This window comes from Phytophthora cinnamomi (assembly GCF_018691715.1).
Source record: "Phytophthora cinnamomi strain GKB4 chromosome Unknown Contig81, whole genome shotgun sequence".
NCBI lineage: Eukaryota > Oomycota > Peronosporomycetes > Peronosporales > Peronosporaceae > Phytophthora > Phytophthora cinnamomi.
In genome coordinates, this window is record NW_027151014.1 from 2,336 (window position 1) to 18,275 (window position 15,940).

General features: G+C 50.9%; 1 protein-coding gene across 1 annotated transcript; it reads right to left on the reverse strand.

Moving 5' to 3' along the window:
- Positions 1-564: 564 nt before the first annotated feature.
- Positions 565-6,945, reverse strand: IUM83_12378 (uncharacterized protein; the record flags this gene model as incomplete). The annotated part of the gene is made up of 6 exons (XM_067936999.1): positions 565-1,073; positions 5,831-6,238; positions 6,311-6,474; positions 6,534-6,657; positions 6,755-6,779; positions 6,863-6,945. Coding segments are annotated over 6 exons (1,313 nt in total), but the record flags the coding sequence as incomplete, so codon positions are not given.
- Between the last annotated feature and the right edge of the window lie 8,995 nt (positions 6,946-15,940).

A 15,940-nucleotide genomic window follows, 5' to 3' on the forward strand; every position in this document is an offset into this window, starting at 1 on the left:
CCAAGTCGTCGTATCCTGGGGTCTTGCCGCGAACGGTTGTTGCTGACCGTATTTTATCGCAGGCTGCATGTTTATCGACATGATCATCGCCTCTCGCACAAGGTCTGGAACGAACAATTCAATGCCTCAGACAGGGAACTTATTGTCTCAACTTACTGGGAACTTATTGTCTCCCGGCTTAGAAGCAGTTTCGACGTCTCAACTCGTAGCGCAGTGAAACATGCCAGCCTGTATACGACAGACAGCACCTCATCCACTAATCCCGGAAGTGAGACGGATTGGTTTCCTTGTAACCCTGCGACTACATCCGCCGCCACCTCTCCAAATACGCCACCAAGCACGTCGTATAAATCCGACACCAGTATCACGAAACGCTCTTGCAGCTGTGGCTTACTGGCCGCATTGTGCAGCTGCTGCACGCAGCCAAAAGGTTCGGGCCTCTTTGTGCACGGCATCAGCATCAAATCCGAGATCGCGCAACGACAAACGTTGGATAAATCGCCACAGGATAAGAAGATGCTGCCCCTTGTCTAGGAAACCACCCGTGCGTGCACTTGACCCCACCTGCCACAAATAGCGGTCTTGACTACTCGGTCCAGGTAGTACTTGTCGAATCGGATTGGCAGCAGCCTCGTGTTGATGCCGGTAAGAACCGAGGAACCCCCCCCACCACCACCACCACTAAATACGCGTTGGCGCATTTCCTCCTGCTTCGGCTGGGTGGAAAAGACCTGGTACTGCGGTTGGTGTGTACGATGCGGCGGCTTGGTCTCGTACAGTTCAGAAGAACGCGAATCAATTTCCATATCGTGCATTGTCGCTGGTAGATCACATCCGGCATCACTGGCGTTGTTGCCAGACCGCCGGTAGGAAACGAGGGAGAAGCCAGGTGACTCCTGGCGCGCTAGCACCACGGCGTCAATTTCTCCATGCTGCGACCTGGTTCCTGTAACTTGGCAGACGTACACGACCAGGTGGTGGGTCATTTCTCGCTGAGTCCTGGTCACGCTGCTGTCGTAGCTGTAGAGCCACTTGGGGAACCGGTGGTTGTTGAGCACGTACAGCGTTGCGTTCTTGATGACGCAACACACAAAAATCTTAATACAAGAGTTCTTCTAAAACTGATAACATGCTTGGTATCAGTCGGCACCATTAACGCAGTTTTGCCAGTGAGCACAGTTACCACAGCACTATCTGTCATTGTTGACTCCACAGGCTTGATTTACCGTGACACAGCGACTTCTTCTCCTGAAACACACTTACAGTGTAAGCTTGTCACGAGAATAGCACCAACTCACACTCGCCAGTAACAGTCCAACGAAATTGCAACCAAACCGCGGCAACTCGCTCTTCGGAGATTCAATGATCACACTTGTCGACGCGCACCAGCAGTACGAGCTTGTTGACACTCATCCAAGCCTGTTAGTCGACACTCGCCAACAGCTTTTGTAGGACCACTTGCCCACGGTTATGGCATTCCGTCGCACAGTCCGTTCAAGGACACAATAGCCACCAGGGCACTCGCTAGATGGCAATCGTCACCAGCTTTGAAAGCCACCCCAGCCCATCCTCGGCATAGTCCTTCGTGGACCGATCCGACAGAGCACTCGCTACATGACACTCACCACCAGCCTCGACGTACTCGGTCCGATTGAAATGTGCAGATCACCTCGCCCAATGATCGTTGTCCCCATGAACACCATGGAAAATGTTCACAATAAAATTACCTTGCCATGACGCTCACCGTTACCTGGAACGACCTCTGGACTTTCAGCAATCCAACTCCACATGATATAATCTTCCATCACATTCGCATGCGATTCGCACCAGCACTTGCTCGTACGCCGCTCGCTAGTATCGAGATCGTGGTAATCATAGTACATTAGCAGTTTAATATCGAGTCGTAATAAGGCTGAGAAGCGTTCAAACGCGCCGTTGGTAGCCTTAAAAATGACATAAATTCGCAAATTTGCTTTCAAAATTCTTGAAACGCTAGTCGCCGTCGATCAGATGTCCCTATCAGCTCACGCAGTGAAGACATATTCTTCCGTATGCCAGGCTCTGACTCAGCAGGTTGGTAGTGAACCAAGAAACCAACAAATGTCCTCGGCAGTACGTCCTGACACACCAGTTTTAAAATGTGGCCTCATCTGCTATCACACCACGCACTGGAATTCTTTAAAGCTCCGATGAATAGTAGGCATTGAAGAGAAAAATCTTCGTACAAGCCACATCCCCTCTTTTCTCAATCAGCAGCGTTGCTCCATCATATCTCTTTTTTGATTTCTAGGTTCACACCACGTACACGTATGCTCTTCCGATTCGAATCGGCCAAACAAATTTATTGCAGCAGTCGGGTTAGTATTGCACAGTAGTCACTCGGTTGCCAACAATCGGCCTACTTTGTTCAGTGTAAGATCTGAACGACGGCTGCCACGCGTACTTCTGCACGATTCGCCGGAGTTGAGCTGCATTGGAGCAGAAACACACGCCCGGAACATCGATTGGATCCATGCACGCAAAATTCCCATCAACTCGACGATCTTCCTCTAGATTCACTGTAGATAGATCACTTGCATATTGTCCTTGTCAGTCGATTCAGGTAAAACAGATAATGAAGCATTAAACCGAAGGCTTATCGTGCACACTTGGTCTTCGGTTTCGACACTTCCTACGGCGCCCGATGTCACATGCAGGTTGCACAAATATCACGACTTCCCAACACACTTTCACGTGCATTTGGTGCCATTTACTTCAGCGGAGCGAAGACTTCATAGCAGGCTCAGCATTTCCTACTAGACTCGGAGCCAATTTTGCATGCACTCTTGGTCACTGCATAGCAATTGATTCCATCGAGAGACTTTACATTCCCGGCGAGCTTCATTTCCGCCGCACCAAATCCCTTACGCTAGGCGAGACATCACACAGTCGATTTCCTGTTTGCTAGCTTTTGTGTGCAGCAAAAGAGTGGGGTTTCCTGTGGGGCAGAAGGTTTCACATCAATTACCGCATGGAATTTAGCTACCTGGCAGATCACAACCCCGATGGTACTATCCAACATCCAGCTTCTTACCTGGCTGACCTGGGCCAAAGGTACGGGCGATTCAACTACCGGGCTGATCACACTCCGATGGAAGCAGCCGAGCGGCTCCAGAGACCAACCATCACGAGTACTTTGCCATAGTCCACGGCAGAGTCAACTCGATCTGCGAAGCCTCATTCTTCCTTTTACTGGAAAGCCAACAACAATTATGAACCCACCTCACGGCATCCCCGAGGGGCTCACACCGTTTACAACGGCGTGTGCGTCGGATACGTCTGCTAACGTGCAATAGATTAAGTTTTCCCCAACTTCACGCGTAAATTCTGATGCCCCTCATGGAAAAGTAAGTTGTTTTAAGTCCGTGTACACTTGACATCGCCCGGAAAATCGTGGAAGTCACTCTTCTACTGCGCTCGCAGTTTTACATGCTGATAAGCTTGTTCGAGATGGTGACTTCTGGCTTCGGTCGCATTCGGCTACGCTCACAACGCCACGAAGACGTGGTGTGTGATCCTATTATCAACGACAGTTCACCGCTGCTACTCGAGGTCCTTGGAAGCGATACCTCCCGGTATTGCTCTTCAGCATTCGCTCCACCCTACCACACTCGAGCCAGCTCGCCGTGAATGTCCACCATTCTCGCCGCAGGCGTTGCTGGAATTATTGCTGGAATTATGTCGCTGATTTATCTTCAATGCGTTTCTTTTCTCAACAAAACGCTTACTTTATCTCGCAGTTTGCGGTACACCCCACAGTGCCTTGGTCTGCGTGAATCTGCGATTCACATCTGTATCAGCACGCGTTCCACAAAAGATCGACGCGATAGTATTGGTTTCAGTGGGATCCACGCCTTACCACACCAACTACCCGCATCAAAGTTGTACTAATGCCGTGCTTGCACGGGGAAACTCTGGATTTTGTAGGAAATCTTTCGTCGAATACTTAGAAGTACTTATACGTCGAAAAGGAAAAAAAAAAACACGGTATGTTGTGTAACGTAGCCCATCCTGCCTACCAGTACTCAAAGGCAGATGCTAAAGTCACCGTGTCAAGCCGCGATACAAGTGTACACAATTGTAGACTTTTTCCTGGGTAGTTTACGGATATGATCGGGGGTTTTGGTCATGTGATCTTGACGTAGGCCAGATCGATAAGCAATGCAAGATGTAATGTCGCTTCTTGCAACTAGCCTAACAGTCATCATGCTGTTCATTACTATGCACTGCATACATTGGTGTATCTCTTCGGACAACATTCACGCGAATAGATTCGCAAGTTATCAATGATGTTGCACTGGGCCGCCACAAGCAACATCCACCTTGTTCGCATCAGTCGTACAGCAGTTATTAAGTATTGAAGTATCGTATGCCAGGACAGACGAACATGTTCTGACTAAGGGGGCGTTTCTGGATGGTGCCAACTAGGAAGATAGAGGCATATCATGCGTATGCAATCCCAAGGAGACAAGCCTCGATATTGGGCTCGAGAATTCAGTTAAACTCTAGATCTGAAATCCAGAGAACAGCAACCAAAATACGAGCTAACCACAAGGCAATGCATCTCATTCACCACAAACGAAACATTTGACATTTCTGCACTAAATGCAGCACCAGCAGCTCCATCAAACAATATCGCTCGAAATCGTTTACCAGATTGCTGGGTTGCGTTTACTCAGACGCATCGATTCGAACCGACACTCACGCGTCAGACACCAATCCCGCCGAATGTGTACATGTACTTATTAACATTTGTGAAACACTTCACTTGCTTCAATCCATACGAAACGCAGATTACTGCACTTTAGCCACTATTTTTGCGCTTCATCCTTACATAACAAGCGGTTGTACTTCTCTGAAAGGGAGTACGCTGATTGCAGCGTCAAACTCGACATGTCGTCTGCAATGACGATGTCAATACAGCTGAGTTTGTACCGATACAAAATTTGAGCGAAATCGGCAAGACTTGGAGAGTCTCGTGCTGCGCCCGGCGCGACGTGAGCCATTTCCAGCGAACCGGGCTCCAGGAGCCACCGCTGATTCCATTCCAAGTCGTCGTATCCTGGGGTCTTGCCGCGAAAGGTTGTTGCTGACCGTGTTTTTTCGCAGGCTGCATGTTTATCGGCATGATCATCGCCTCTCGCACAAGGTCCGGAACGAACAATTCAATGCCTCAGACAAGAAACTTACTGTCTCCACTTACTGGGAACTTATTGTCTCCCGGCTTAGAAGCTGTTTCGACGTCTCAACTCGTAGCGCAGTGAAACATGCCAGCCTGTACACGACAGACAGCACCTCATCCACTAATCCCGGAAGTGAGACGGATTGGTTTCCTTGTAACCCTGCGACTACATCCGCCGCCACCTCTCCAAATACGCCACCAAGCACGTCGTATAAATCCGACACCAGTATCACGAAACGCTCTTGCAGCTGTGGCTTACTGGCCGCATTGTGCAGCTGCTGCACGCAGCCAAAAGGTTCGGGCCTCTTTGTGCGCGGCATCAGCATCAAATCCGAGATCGCGCAACGACAAACGTTGGATAAATCGCCCCGGAATAAGAAGATGCTGCCCCTTGTCTAGGAAACCACACGTGCGTGCACTTGACCCCACCTGCCACAAATAGCGGTCTTGACTACTCGGTCCAGGTAGTACTTGTCGAATCGGATTGGCAGCAGCCTCGTGTTGATGCCGGTAAGAACCGAGGAACCCCCCCCCCCCCCCCCCCCCACCACCACCACCACTAAATACGCGTTGGCACATTTCCTCCTGCTTCGGCTGGGTGGAAAAGACCTGGTACTGCGGTTGGTGTGTACGATGCGGCGGCTTGGTCTCGTACAGTTCAGAAGAACCCGAATCAATTTCCGTATCGTTCATTGTTGAAGAAATCATATCAGACATATCATCGTCGACAGCATCAAAGGTGCTGCCAGATGCTCCTTCGATCGCTGGTAGATCACATCCGGCATCACTGGCGTTGTTGCCAGGCCGCCGGTAGGAAATGAGGGAGAAACCAGGTGACTCCTGGCGCGCTAGCACCACGGCGTCAATTTCTCCATGCTGCGACCTGGTTCCTGTAACTTGGCAGACGTACACGACCAGGTGGTGGGTCATTTCTCGCTGAGTCCTGGTCACGCTGCTGTCGTAGCTGTAGAGCCACTTGGGGAACCGGTGGTTGTTGAGCACGTACAGCGTTGCGTTCTTGATGACGCAACACACAAAAATCTTAATACAAGAGTCCTTCTAAAACTACCAATTGTACAGCAGCCAAACCTGCGTGTTCTGCTTCGCCTCGCCTTCTCTGTCCGCTCGGATCCATGTCGCCGGCTTCGTCTTCCGGTTGCCAGACGGGAGCAGACTCTCAGGCAGCGACACAACCTCCCCAGGACGCAGCTTCCGCTCGTTGGTGTCGTCCTGGACCTCGCGTCCCGGCGCGTCTGCCAGGCTGGAGGGCCAGAGGGGGGACGACGCGGGACGGCTCGAATCTCGCGCACACCAGCAGCCTCCCCCTGGGCGGCCGGAGGCGGATCCGACTCGAACGTCACGAGCACGTGGATGGAGGTGCCGCAGTAGCACCGCTGGACGTGCTCCGGACAACAATGTGGGAAGCAGCGCAGAAGCTGGCGATAGGATAGGATAGTCATCGGACGCACATAATTCCTCCTTTTAAGTGTCTAGAGAAGGAAAAGACGAGGGACTAAAGTGCCGGCGACGTACTTTGATGCCGCGCTCCCGGTTGCTCCTTTTAGAGAGGGAGGAACGTGTCAGAATGTCTGCCCTTCGTCCCTAAAAACACGCAGGTGACTCAGGGCGGACGAGTCCTACCTGGCGTAGTAGCGTCGAAAGAGCGGGTGGTCGTCTTCGCTGCAGCTGATGCGCATGAAGCGACACGCCACCACGCGCACCATGGGCTCTGTTTGTTTGTTTGTTAGTTTGTTAGAACTTGGTCTCGTCTTTTGGAGATTGAGGGTTGGGCTCAGTTCCAAGTGGAGTCGCCCGACCACTCCGAGCCGAGATCTCTCGTGACGGACACAGGCGGAATAAAACTGCCGGCCATCTCACTCGACTTCCAAACCGGCGGGCCCAAACCTGCTGGACTGCAGCGCGTGCTCTGCTGGCAGCGAAGTCTCATGTAGAGAGGTTGCTGTTTTGTTTCGTCCAGTCCGCTGTACTTTGTAACAACTGGATTATAATGCGATTTGTGTATTAAAATGAGCATTCGAGAAGCACCGAGAGGGTCTAAATATACAGGACACATACCTCCTGCAACCCCTTTGTAGGGACAAACTGTATTTAGACCAAGTAGCATGTGTCCGCCTTGGCACGTGTTCGGCCCTTTACCGACGCACTGGGACTCGCGCCCACCCTTGTAGTTCGTTCTTCACTCGACGAATTTACCGAGCGATGAAGCAGGGCGGTGACTCTGCCGTTTTACTAACTGACGGGCTCACGATCAACGAGTAAGAATATCTGCGCGTGTGTCGTGTTAGAACGTTCGAGGGCTTTGCTGGCCGATTGATTGGTGCAGCAGTAGCCACGGCCAGGGTTGCTCGAAAAGCAAGCTGTCTAACAATTCTTGCAACTAAAACACGCGAAATTATTGTTTTCTCGAAGCCCCAATCACGTCCAACCAATGGTGTCGTGCAGGTAGCCGTGCATTTCCACCTAGAGCATTTCTACCGCTTCTATCGACGTCAGTAGTATGCTGCACGCCTGAATCCACAACTGTGGCTCGACGTGAGCTTGGCGTGAGCAGAGCTTGAGTGAGTGTGCACCAGAATGGCATTATATTCCTCATTCCTCGATTTCCACTGTTCAAACCCTATGTACTCCCCTCCGAAGCTTTTGTCGCTCTGCCCAACAAGATGGAGAGCCGTACGGTGGCTACTTTGACATTTTGGTGCTGATAGACCACGCTAATCGCAAGCTATTGGACGTCCTACTATATGTAATGCCAAGGTAGGGTCAAGCTACAGAGCTCCTTCGCTGGCTGAAAACTTTGGATACCAGCGGTGGTTTGAGAGCTTCGAGAAATTGGGTGAAGCTGGTTGATTTCGGAAACGACAGAAGAGAGGAACGTTGCACGGCCGGCGAGTCTCCCAAATGTACGTCCAGCTCTGTCCATGACCTAAGTAGACTTTTTCCTGGGTTGTATACGGACGTGATCGGGGGGGGGGGATTCTGCTGACCGATACACCAGGCCAAATCGATAAGCAATGCAAGATACAATGCTGCTTCTTGCGATTAGTCTAACCGCTTTAGTAGTATGCAGCTGCATGCATTGGTGTGTTCTTTCGGGCGAGTTCGGATCTCCGTACGATTCGATGATGTTGCACTGGGCCGCCACAAGCAACAATCACCACAGCGGTTAATAAGCATTGAAGTATCGTATGACAGCTAGGGGGATAGAGATCTATTCTCGATACCGAACGGATATCACGAGTATGCAATAACAAGGAGAAAAGTCGCTGGGGTCGAGTATTCCGTTATGTTCTTATATAGCACGTGTATCACGTTTTCAAGTAAATATAACTTAGTTTCAAGTTTCCAAAGTTTGTTTGGGTTCTGAGTATAAGAAATTGGAGTCGTTTTGGTCAGAGTGACTCCCTCCTTTACTAAAATCCAGAGAACAGCAACCAAAATACCATGAGATGCATCTCTTTACGCTAACTTCATCAACGATCTTACCATCGTCTCATGCCACGGACACGATACCATTTGTGTAACGCCAGACATCTCGGCAGCCACGCCGCCTTCTGCGTGCAGCCCAACCCGCACCATACAGTACACACCGCAGACTGCATCGCAGCAACCCCAGTCACACTGCGTCCTCCCGCTGAGACGGAAAACAAGGACTGATGCAGGAGGATTGCTCCAGCGACCAGCACCACGAGGACAGCCTCGTAGCTCCATCGCGTCTGCCTCGTGGCTGCTTCTCAACTAAACCAAGGTGCCATCTTTGTCGTGCTCAACAATACAAAGTGCACTACTTGCACCTTTGCGTGGCGAATCTGGTCGTTGTAGGCATCCTGTCTATCATGTCTTGGAGTAGCAGGAAGACAAACCTTAGCATGCAATCTCCACAACGTGCTACACACGAGCAACTTCTCATCTGCGAGCTTCATCACGTTCTTGACTTGAACTAACCACAAGGCAATGCATCTCATTCACCACAAACGAAACACTTGACATTTCTGCACTAAATGCAGCACCAGCAGCTCCATCAAACAATATCGCTCGAAATCATTTACCAGATTACTGGGTTGCGTTTACCCAGACGCAACGATTCGAACCGACACTCACGCGTCAGACACCAATCCCGCCGAATGTGTACATGTACTTATTAACATTTGTGAAACACTTCACTTGCTTCAATCCATACGAAACGCAGATTACTGCACTTTAGCCACTATTTTGCGCTTCGTCCTTACATAACAAGCTGTTGTACTTCTCTGACGACGGACTCCCATCGATAGAACAAATATCTGCCTCGCATTACAGTGCGACGCCATTGCACCACCTTCAGGCTGTCACTTTTGCATCACACTGTGATCGCATCGCACACTGTAAACCTCCCAGCCGTCGTCAGACCCACCAAAACGTTTCGCGTGAAAAGGCAACAAGGCCACCGCTCGTACATTTTCTTCAAGTCGTTCTGGGAGATCGGCCACACGGTGGCCCGATGGAAAACTTGATTAGCAGCGCCTCGCTGCTATGGATTGGCGTGGAGATTGCCCTGTTGGAACGCTGCTTTGCATGGTTGCCGAGCATGCTGCGCGAGCGAGGCTGTTAAATCGTCCCTGAGCACCGTGTATTTTTTAACAGCATTAGACTTCCACCGGCCGAACTTCTTGGCGGCGAGGCTGTCGACACCCGCGTTGAACAGATCCGTCGCACCGCCGCTGCGTAGTGAGTGCGAGCCAAAGCGGGCAGGATCCTCTCCGACCGATGCTGCAGCGCGCTTCAGGGCCGTCGCTATGTGAGAGACCTGGAGTTTGACAACCTTGGAAATTTGACATAGTAGCGTGTTGGCGGGTGCCCCGGTGTCCTCGCGATGCTTCGTAAGGAACCAGGCAGCTTGGACCGGACAGCACCAGCGTGCCTCCGAGCGACAAAGCGTCCGTGACGTTCCTTCTCCAAATTGATCGGTTTTACTGCCGCAAAATCGAATTTTCACCTTTGTCGCCAGGCCCAGCGTTTTAAACGGTGTTGGAGTCGTCTAATACTGTGACATCGTCCTGTCGACTGGCTCGCCACTACGCTGCACAAGTGCAGAGATCCAACTCGGAGGGGAGGGTAAGTACATGAGCAGGAGCTAGAACCGTTGCATCGCCGACGCGGACGTCGGGGGGCCAAGTGCTGTCAACCGCACCAGGGACCGGGTTAGGGAGAGAACATTGTTAGGCAGCCGGCAACCCGGGCAGGTCTGTGGGCCTGTCCTCGCGCCTTCTGTAAGCCCGAATGTAAATACAATGTTGAGTGAGGACCGTTCCTGCGTAGACACACCCATCGGGTCCACTCCGGGCCCTGCACCCCACGGCCAAGAGGACATTCAATAGTCCCCTCGCGCCCTCGTGGTCACTAACCACGCTCCCAGCCACCCTGTGACACACCAAGTTCGTCATCGCTCGTCCTCTAAACTACTCAGCACTACCTTACAATGACCCGCACACCTCGCTGACCCCCTTGGCCGCAGTACGAAACGATAATAACCTCTTCTGTTGTTGGGTAGTGCCGGCCCCTGCCACAGAACACTACGCGTCGTATTTAGCTGCTTTATCTGGACTACTCCCTTCCAAATTGCAACTGAGAGATTTGAGGCCAGCCGCACACACAGAGCTCTCCTAGCTAGTCCCCGCCGGCTATACCTACCGCCTACCTACAGTCTGCATCGCCTCGCCTGGCTATTATACTCGCCACTGTCCTTTGCCCTCCATGTCTGTTCTCCTTGCGATCTTCAATCTTGTCAACGTCTACCGACTCTTCGCAGCTTCAACACTTCCGGTGACGGCAGCTTTTCCTGCCACGATCTTGCCTTCACTCGTCACCAACCATGGTACTGTGCTCCACACCATTGTCCGTCAAGTCAATTGTCACTGGCACGCGGCTGCCTAGTGACGTCGCGTGCTCTTGGCGCTTAACCCCTCATTCACCGGGCACATGTGAGAAAAGGATAAAGCTGCAATCATGTCGGAGGCTCCGTCAAGTATATACTAGTGATTTGTATTGATTCTTCTAAGTACGAGGTTATTGCAATGTTTTTGCGTACTTTGTCTCACAACACCTCCGACATTTCTCCGACGTAAACCTAATATCCCCTAAAAGGCGACTGGTACATGTCAGAGGAGCTGACAACGACTAACTTATATCCGGTGCAAAGTGGACAAAGTCGTTGCTGGCAGCGTACACATAAACGCAGTCGCGCCTTAGGTGTACCTTGCGACTGCCTATGACACAGCCTGCGGCACGTGGAGTACTCGTGGTGGCGGTGCAGGGCTCTGCGGCTAAGACGGTTACACGTGAACATGCTGTGCTTGGACACGACCGGCACGCTCACCAGCACACAATGGGGTTGCTGGATGACCTGCCCATCTTCCACCTGAATGCTGTCCGCGAGGAGGTGCTGGTCACCGCTGCGTTTGCTGCCACGTGGAAGGATCCGCCTAAGGACACTCTGGACGCGGAGCAGCGTGATAAGAACGCCAAGGCCTTCAACTGCGTGCAGCGCGGCTACCAGATCATCAAAACATCCCGCTTTTCCTGGCTCTGTTGTTCACCTCATCGTACGTTATTATTGCACTTGGAGTTGAAATGAGGATCGATAAAAGGGTTACATTGTTGTACTTCTGTTGCCCTGCAGAGCCTACCGTCCCCGATTGCCGCGACCGCCGGAATGGTGCGCGTTCTCAGGTTTATCGTCTACGTGCGCGGCTACTCGTCGGGCGACCCGAAGAAGCGAATACAAGACAGCTTTGGTGAGTGCTGCGTATTTCGTCTGGTGGTAATAGCTTCTAGCCTTTGATGCTTTGGCGAGGAAGGCTACCGCGGGCTGCTTGTGAGCGTTGGCCTGAGCGTCGAGGCGAACCCTGGGCTTTTGAAATCGAATGCACGATGTTGCGTAAAATGACAGGGGGCACTAGTGTTGCCTTCGATATGGCTAACGGTGGCGGTGGAATCAGGGTTGTTAGTACGATACAAACTGGGCACGTAAGACGCTAGAGCAACGTACTGGTACTCCATTTTGGTAAGCGAGGTTGATGTCCACGATGGAAACAATTCTACACTGATGTGAATGAGCACTCTGTAGTAAACACACCATATTAATCCTGCCACAACCATGAAAAGCAAGTAAACTCGAAAACTTACAAGGTTCGAAGTCCTTGGCACGTTAGATGCTCATTGGAGAGCGATCCATTTATCTACCGAGTCACGAGCTTCACGGTCTGAAGCTGACCATCAGCGGCTCATTCTGATCATGCCACAACCGTGAGATTGTCGGAATCGGCGGGCGTCAAGTCGCGATTGACGTATGCTAGTCACTTGCACACTTCGTTCGAAGAGCCAGGTGTCAACAAAAAAACACACGCTGAACAGACTGGGTATATGACGAGCACCATTGCGATATATGCACAGCAATAGGCGTGTACACAATGCACCCCACCCCATAGATCAGGAAAAAGAGGTCGGCAGTCGTCCGAAGTCTACGCCTTAGATTGTGCGCATGGACTTTGGATGGGCTAACACCTTGTCTGGCTGGGCCTTCTATTGGTGTCACTGCTTCAGTTTCTAGATGATGTTTATGCAGAGATTGGGTCCTCTTCAGAAAATCGTCTGATCGCTGTGTTCTCTTTCAGGAAGAAGCATCGTGATTTCCCCCAGCGAAAGCACAAAAGTAAGCTGAAGCTCAACTTCACGAAAAAATCCCAGGTGCTGCGGGTTAATAGGCTCTCGTGGTCTGTGCTGTACATGTTCAACCCCTTCGGGCTGACGTTGTTGCGAGCTTTACGGTCGAATATGCTGTGTGGGAAAATCTCTGGCGGATCGTTACAGCTTTGAGATCGTCTTGGAAATCGAAAAGCGAGGAGAATAGGATGAGAGCTGGAAAGAAGACGGCAAAGACCGCCTGTAGGCACCATAACAGCAAACGGGTAACGTCATTCTCTGTGAACATTTCTGTAAAAATCGAGGCTTCACCTCCAATGGAGTCTTTCAAGCGTTCCACCGGAATTGAATATCGTATGTAGCGATAAATGCGCTCAAAGCCATTATAGAAGCATAGTAATAAAGTAGTGACGGATCGATCCCTTGGCTCATGTACTCTCGCAGCGACAGGATTTGTAAAACGACTTCTGGTACCTCCGTCTGTACATCCTGGAAGGTGAGCGCGAAAACCATAAGCCGCAATCGTTATTCTATAAAGTCCTTGGGCACACTTTCCGATAACGGAAAGAAGAAGTGGCTGCCTGGTGACGTCTCTGAACTGCGGAATTAGCGGTACTGTACTAATCGTAAGCACTTCATGACGCCACTTTATTGATATTGTTATTTGTGTCGAGGTCGCTGAAAGGAACCTTCCTGGTACATTTGATTTTGCATTTGTGCTAGCTGATTCTCCAAAGCCTTGATCTGGCTTCGACTCTTTTCCAGTTGTCCTAGCTGGTGCTGTAATATTTTGATCCTGGTTCTACTGTCTTCGCCATCTTTGATCAGCGTCGTCACCGCAAGGCGAACTTGGTGGCTATCCAGCAGAGGTCGGAAAAAAATAGTGCAATACAATAAATAATCAGTTTTTTCAATATAATTTTTTATTTCTGGCCTACACTGACCTCAATACAATATAAAATTGACCCAATTATTGGCAATAAATGTGTAAAACGTGCCCCCACTGGCAAATAGCGAAAGTCTAGCCAATAAACCTCCAGTCTATAGGCCAGGGTCACTTGAGTGCAGTATCACCGCTGGCGCAACACTGTGTGCGCCCTGGCTACCGGGCTATAGAGGCTGCTACGCATTGCTTCTTCGAGTGTGACCCCGTCCAGGTGTTGTGACAGAACCATGGGCTCCAGATTTTAGATGCTCCCTGGGGTGGAAGCTGCGGATCTTCCCGTACGACCGCGATGTCCATGACGAATGGCGCCATTTTGGTGAGATCCTTCTATGGCGCATCTATACAGCCATGTGCCTCCGGAACGATATTTATTTCCACGTGTGGGTGCGATCAGCCCATACATTCCCCGTTTGAGCTGCTCAATTAACACCACTATCAGCACCTCTATCGCCGATCAACCGAGTTTAATCTTAATAATGACGGGATCAGGACAATTTTGCGCCTGGGTTTCCCTGAACCTGTTGATGGCGCCGTTCAACTCCCAGCTAGCACCATTAGATTGAGCCTACTCTCTTGAAAATTGCGATCTCAACTGCTATATCCCTCTGTAAAGTGATATAAGTTGTACCATTTCTGTACCAATACAATATAAATTGCGGCAATTTTTATTATTGTTTAGCTTAAAATTGCAGTTTTTATTAGTGGCGGCCGGTGGATCCAATTCAATATCATACTGTATTGGCTGACCTCTGCTATCCAGACCTTGTAAATAGACATCAGACTCGATGTCGCGGATCCGCTGGTTCGTTTTACCCGATTCCACTTGCGCGAGGGAAATTCCGTCCATCACATCCTCTTGGGCAGCGCGCTCCCGTTCGCGATCTTCACCCCGGCGGATAGCATGTCGTTCCCAACGCTTGTTGAGCTGCTTGACGAACCGGGCGAGACGCTCGGAGATTGCCCCTACCGTACCCTTCCGGATAGTATCTGCCGCCTTGATCGAGTCGGTGTAGCACATTGGACACTCTTGCTCCCTAAGGACGCAGCACGGGACACCTTCGCCAACGGACTGTAGATGGACGCGGACCTTCTCACCTTCTATATTGTAGGTCATGAACGTTTTCTTCAACGCCATGAATGTCTGCATCCAATTGGCTTCATCGTTCATCAAATTCTGTACATATGTATCCCATGCCTCCGAGAGCGCGTCGGGGCTCGAGCGGGATAGAGGATCGTACCTCATGCCCTTGGACTTGGCGTAGAAACGTTTCTGGAAGAACAGGTCAATCAAATAAACACGCGAATCCCAGTCATCAGGAATGATGACGTGGGACAACTCCTTGCAGTCGAACAATGCCCTACCGCGACCGTTCTTCCGATGCCCACCCATCAACGGCATGAAGTCGTCCAGCCAGGGATAGTGAGTGTTTGTCAAACGAAGACCAAGTGGTTCGGCTCCACCAGTGATCACACTAGCAGATCCAGCGCCACTCTCACCGTGACTTGAATTACCGCCGGTGATAACACCAGCAGTATTCAACGCGTCACCATCCCCGATCTCGTCGACTTTGTCCGAGGTGACGACTGAGGCGTGCGGGCTTACGCCGCCGACGTAGAAGGCGGGTTCTTTCTGGCGAACAGGGTCGATCGGTTCGGTCGAAAGCGGGATCTCCGGATCGGGCCTCGGGGTGTAGGCGTCGTCGTCGCTTTCCGTATTTCTTTCGTTGCTCGATCCATGCTTGGGGTCCATTGCGAGTTCCCAAATGAGGACTGTCGATGGTGGTTGGAATTGTACAGCTGAGGGAGGAAAGAGATGACATAATTTGCACTTTTGATCACTGCATGAAACGAGGAAGGGCGACATTGCCGAGTTTGACGTGCCTGTCGCGATACTATAACTTCATAAAATCAGGGTGGGCGACGTAGTCCCAACGATATGGCGCAAACAATTATTACGAATTGGGTACGAGGACCTATTTAGTAATTACGCTCATTTGCTTGTAAAAACCCTGAGTGACGTCGTGGGATGATGTCATGCAGGCAGCAGCAGTAACGCACAAACGGCCAACACGGAC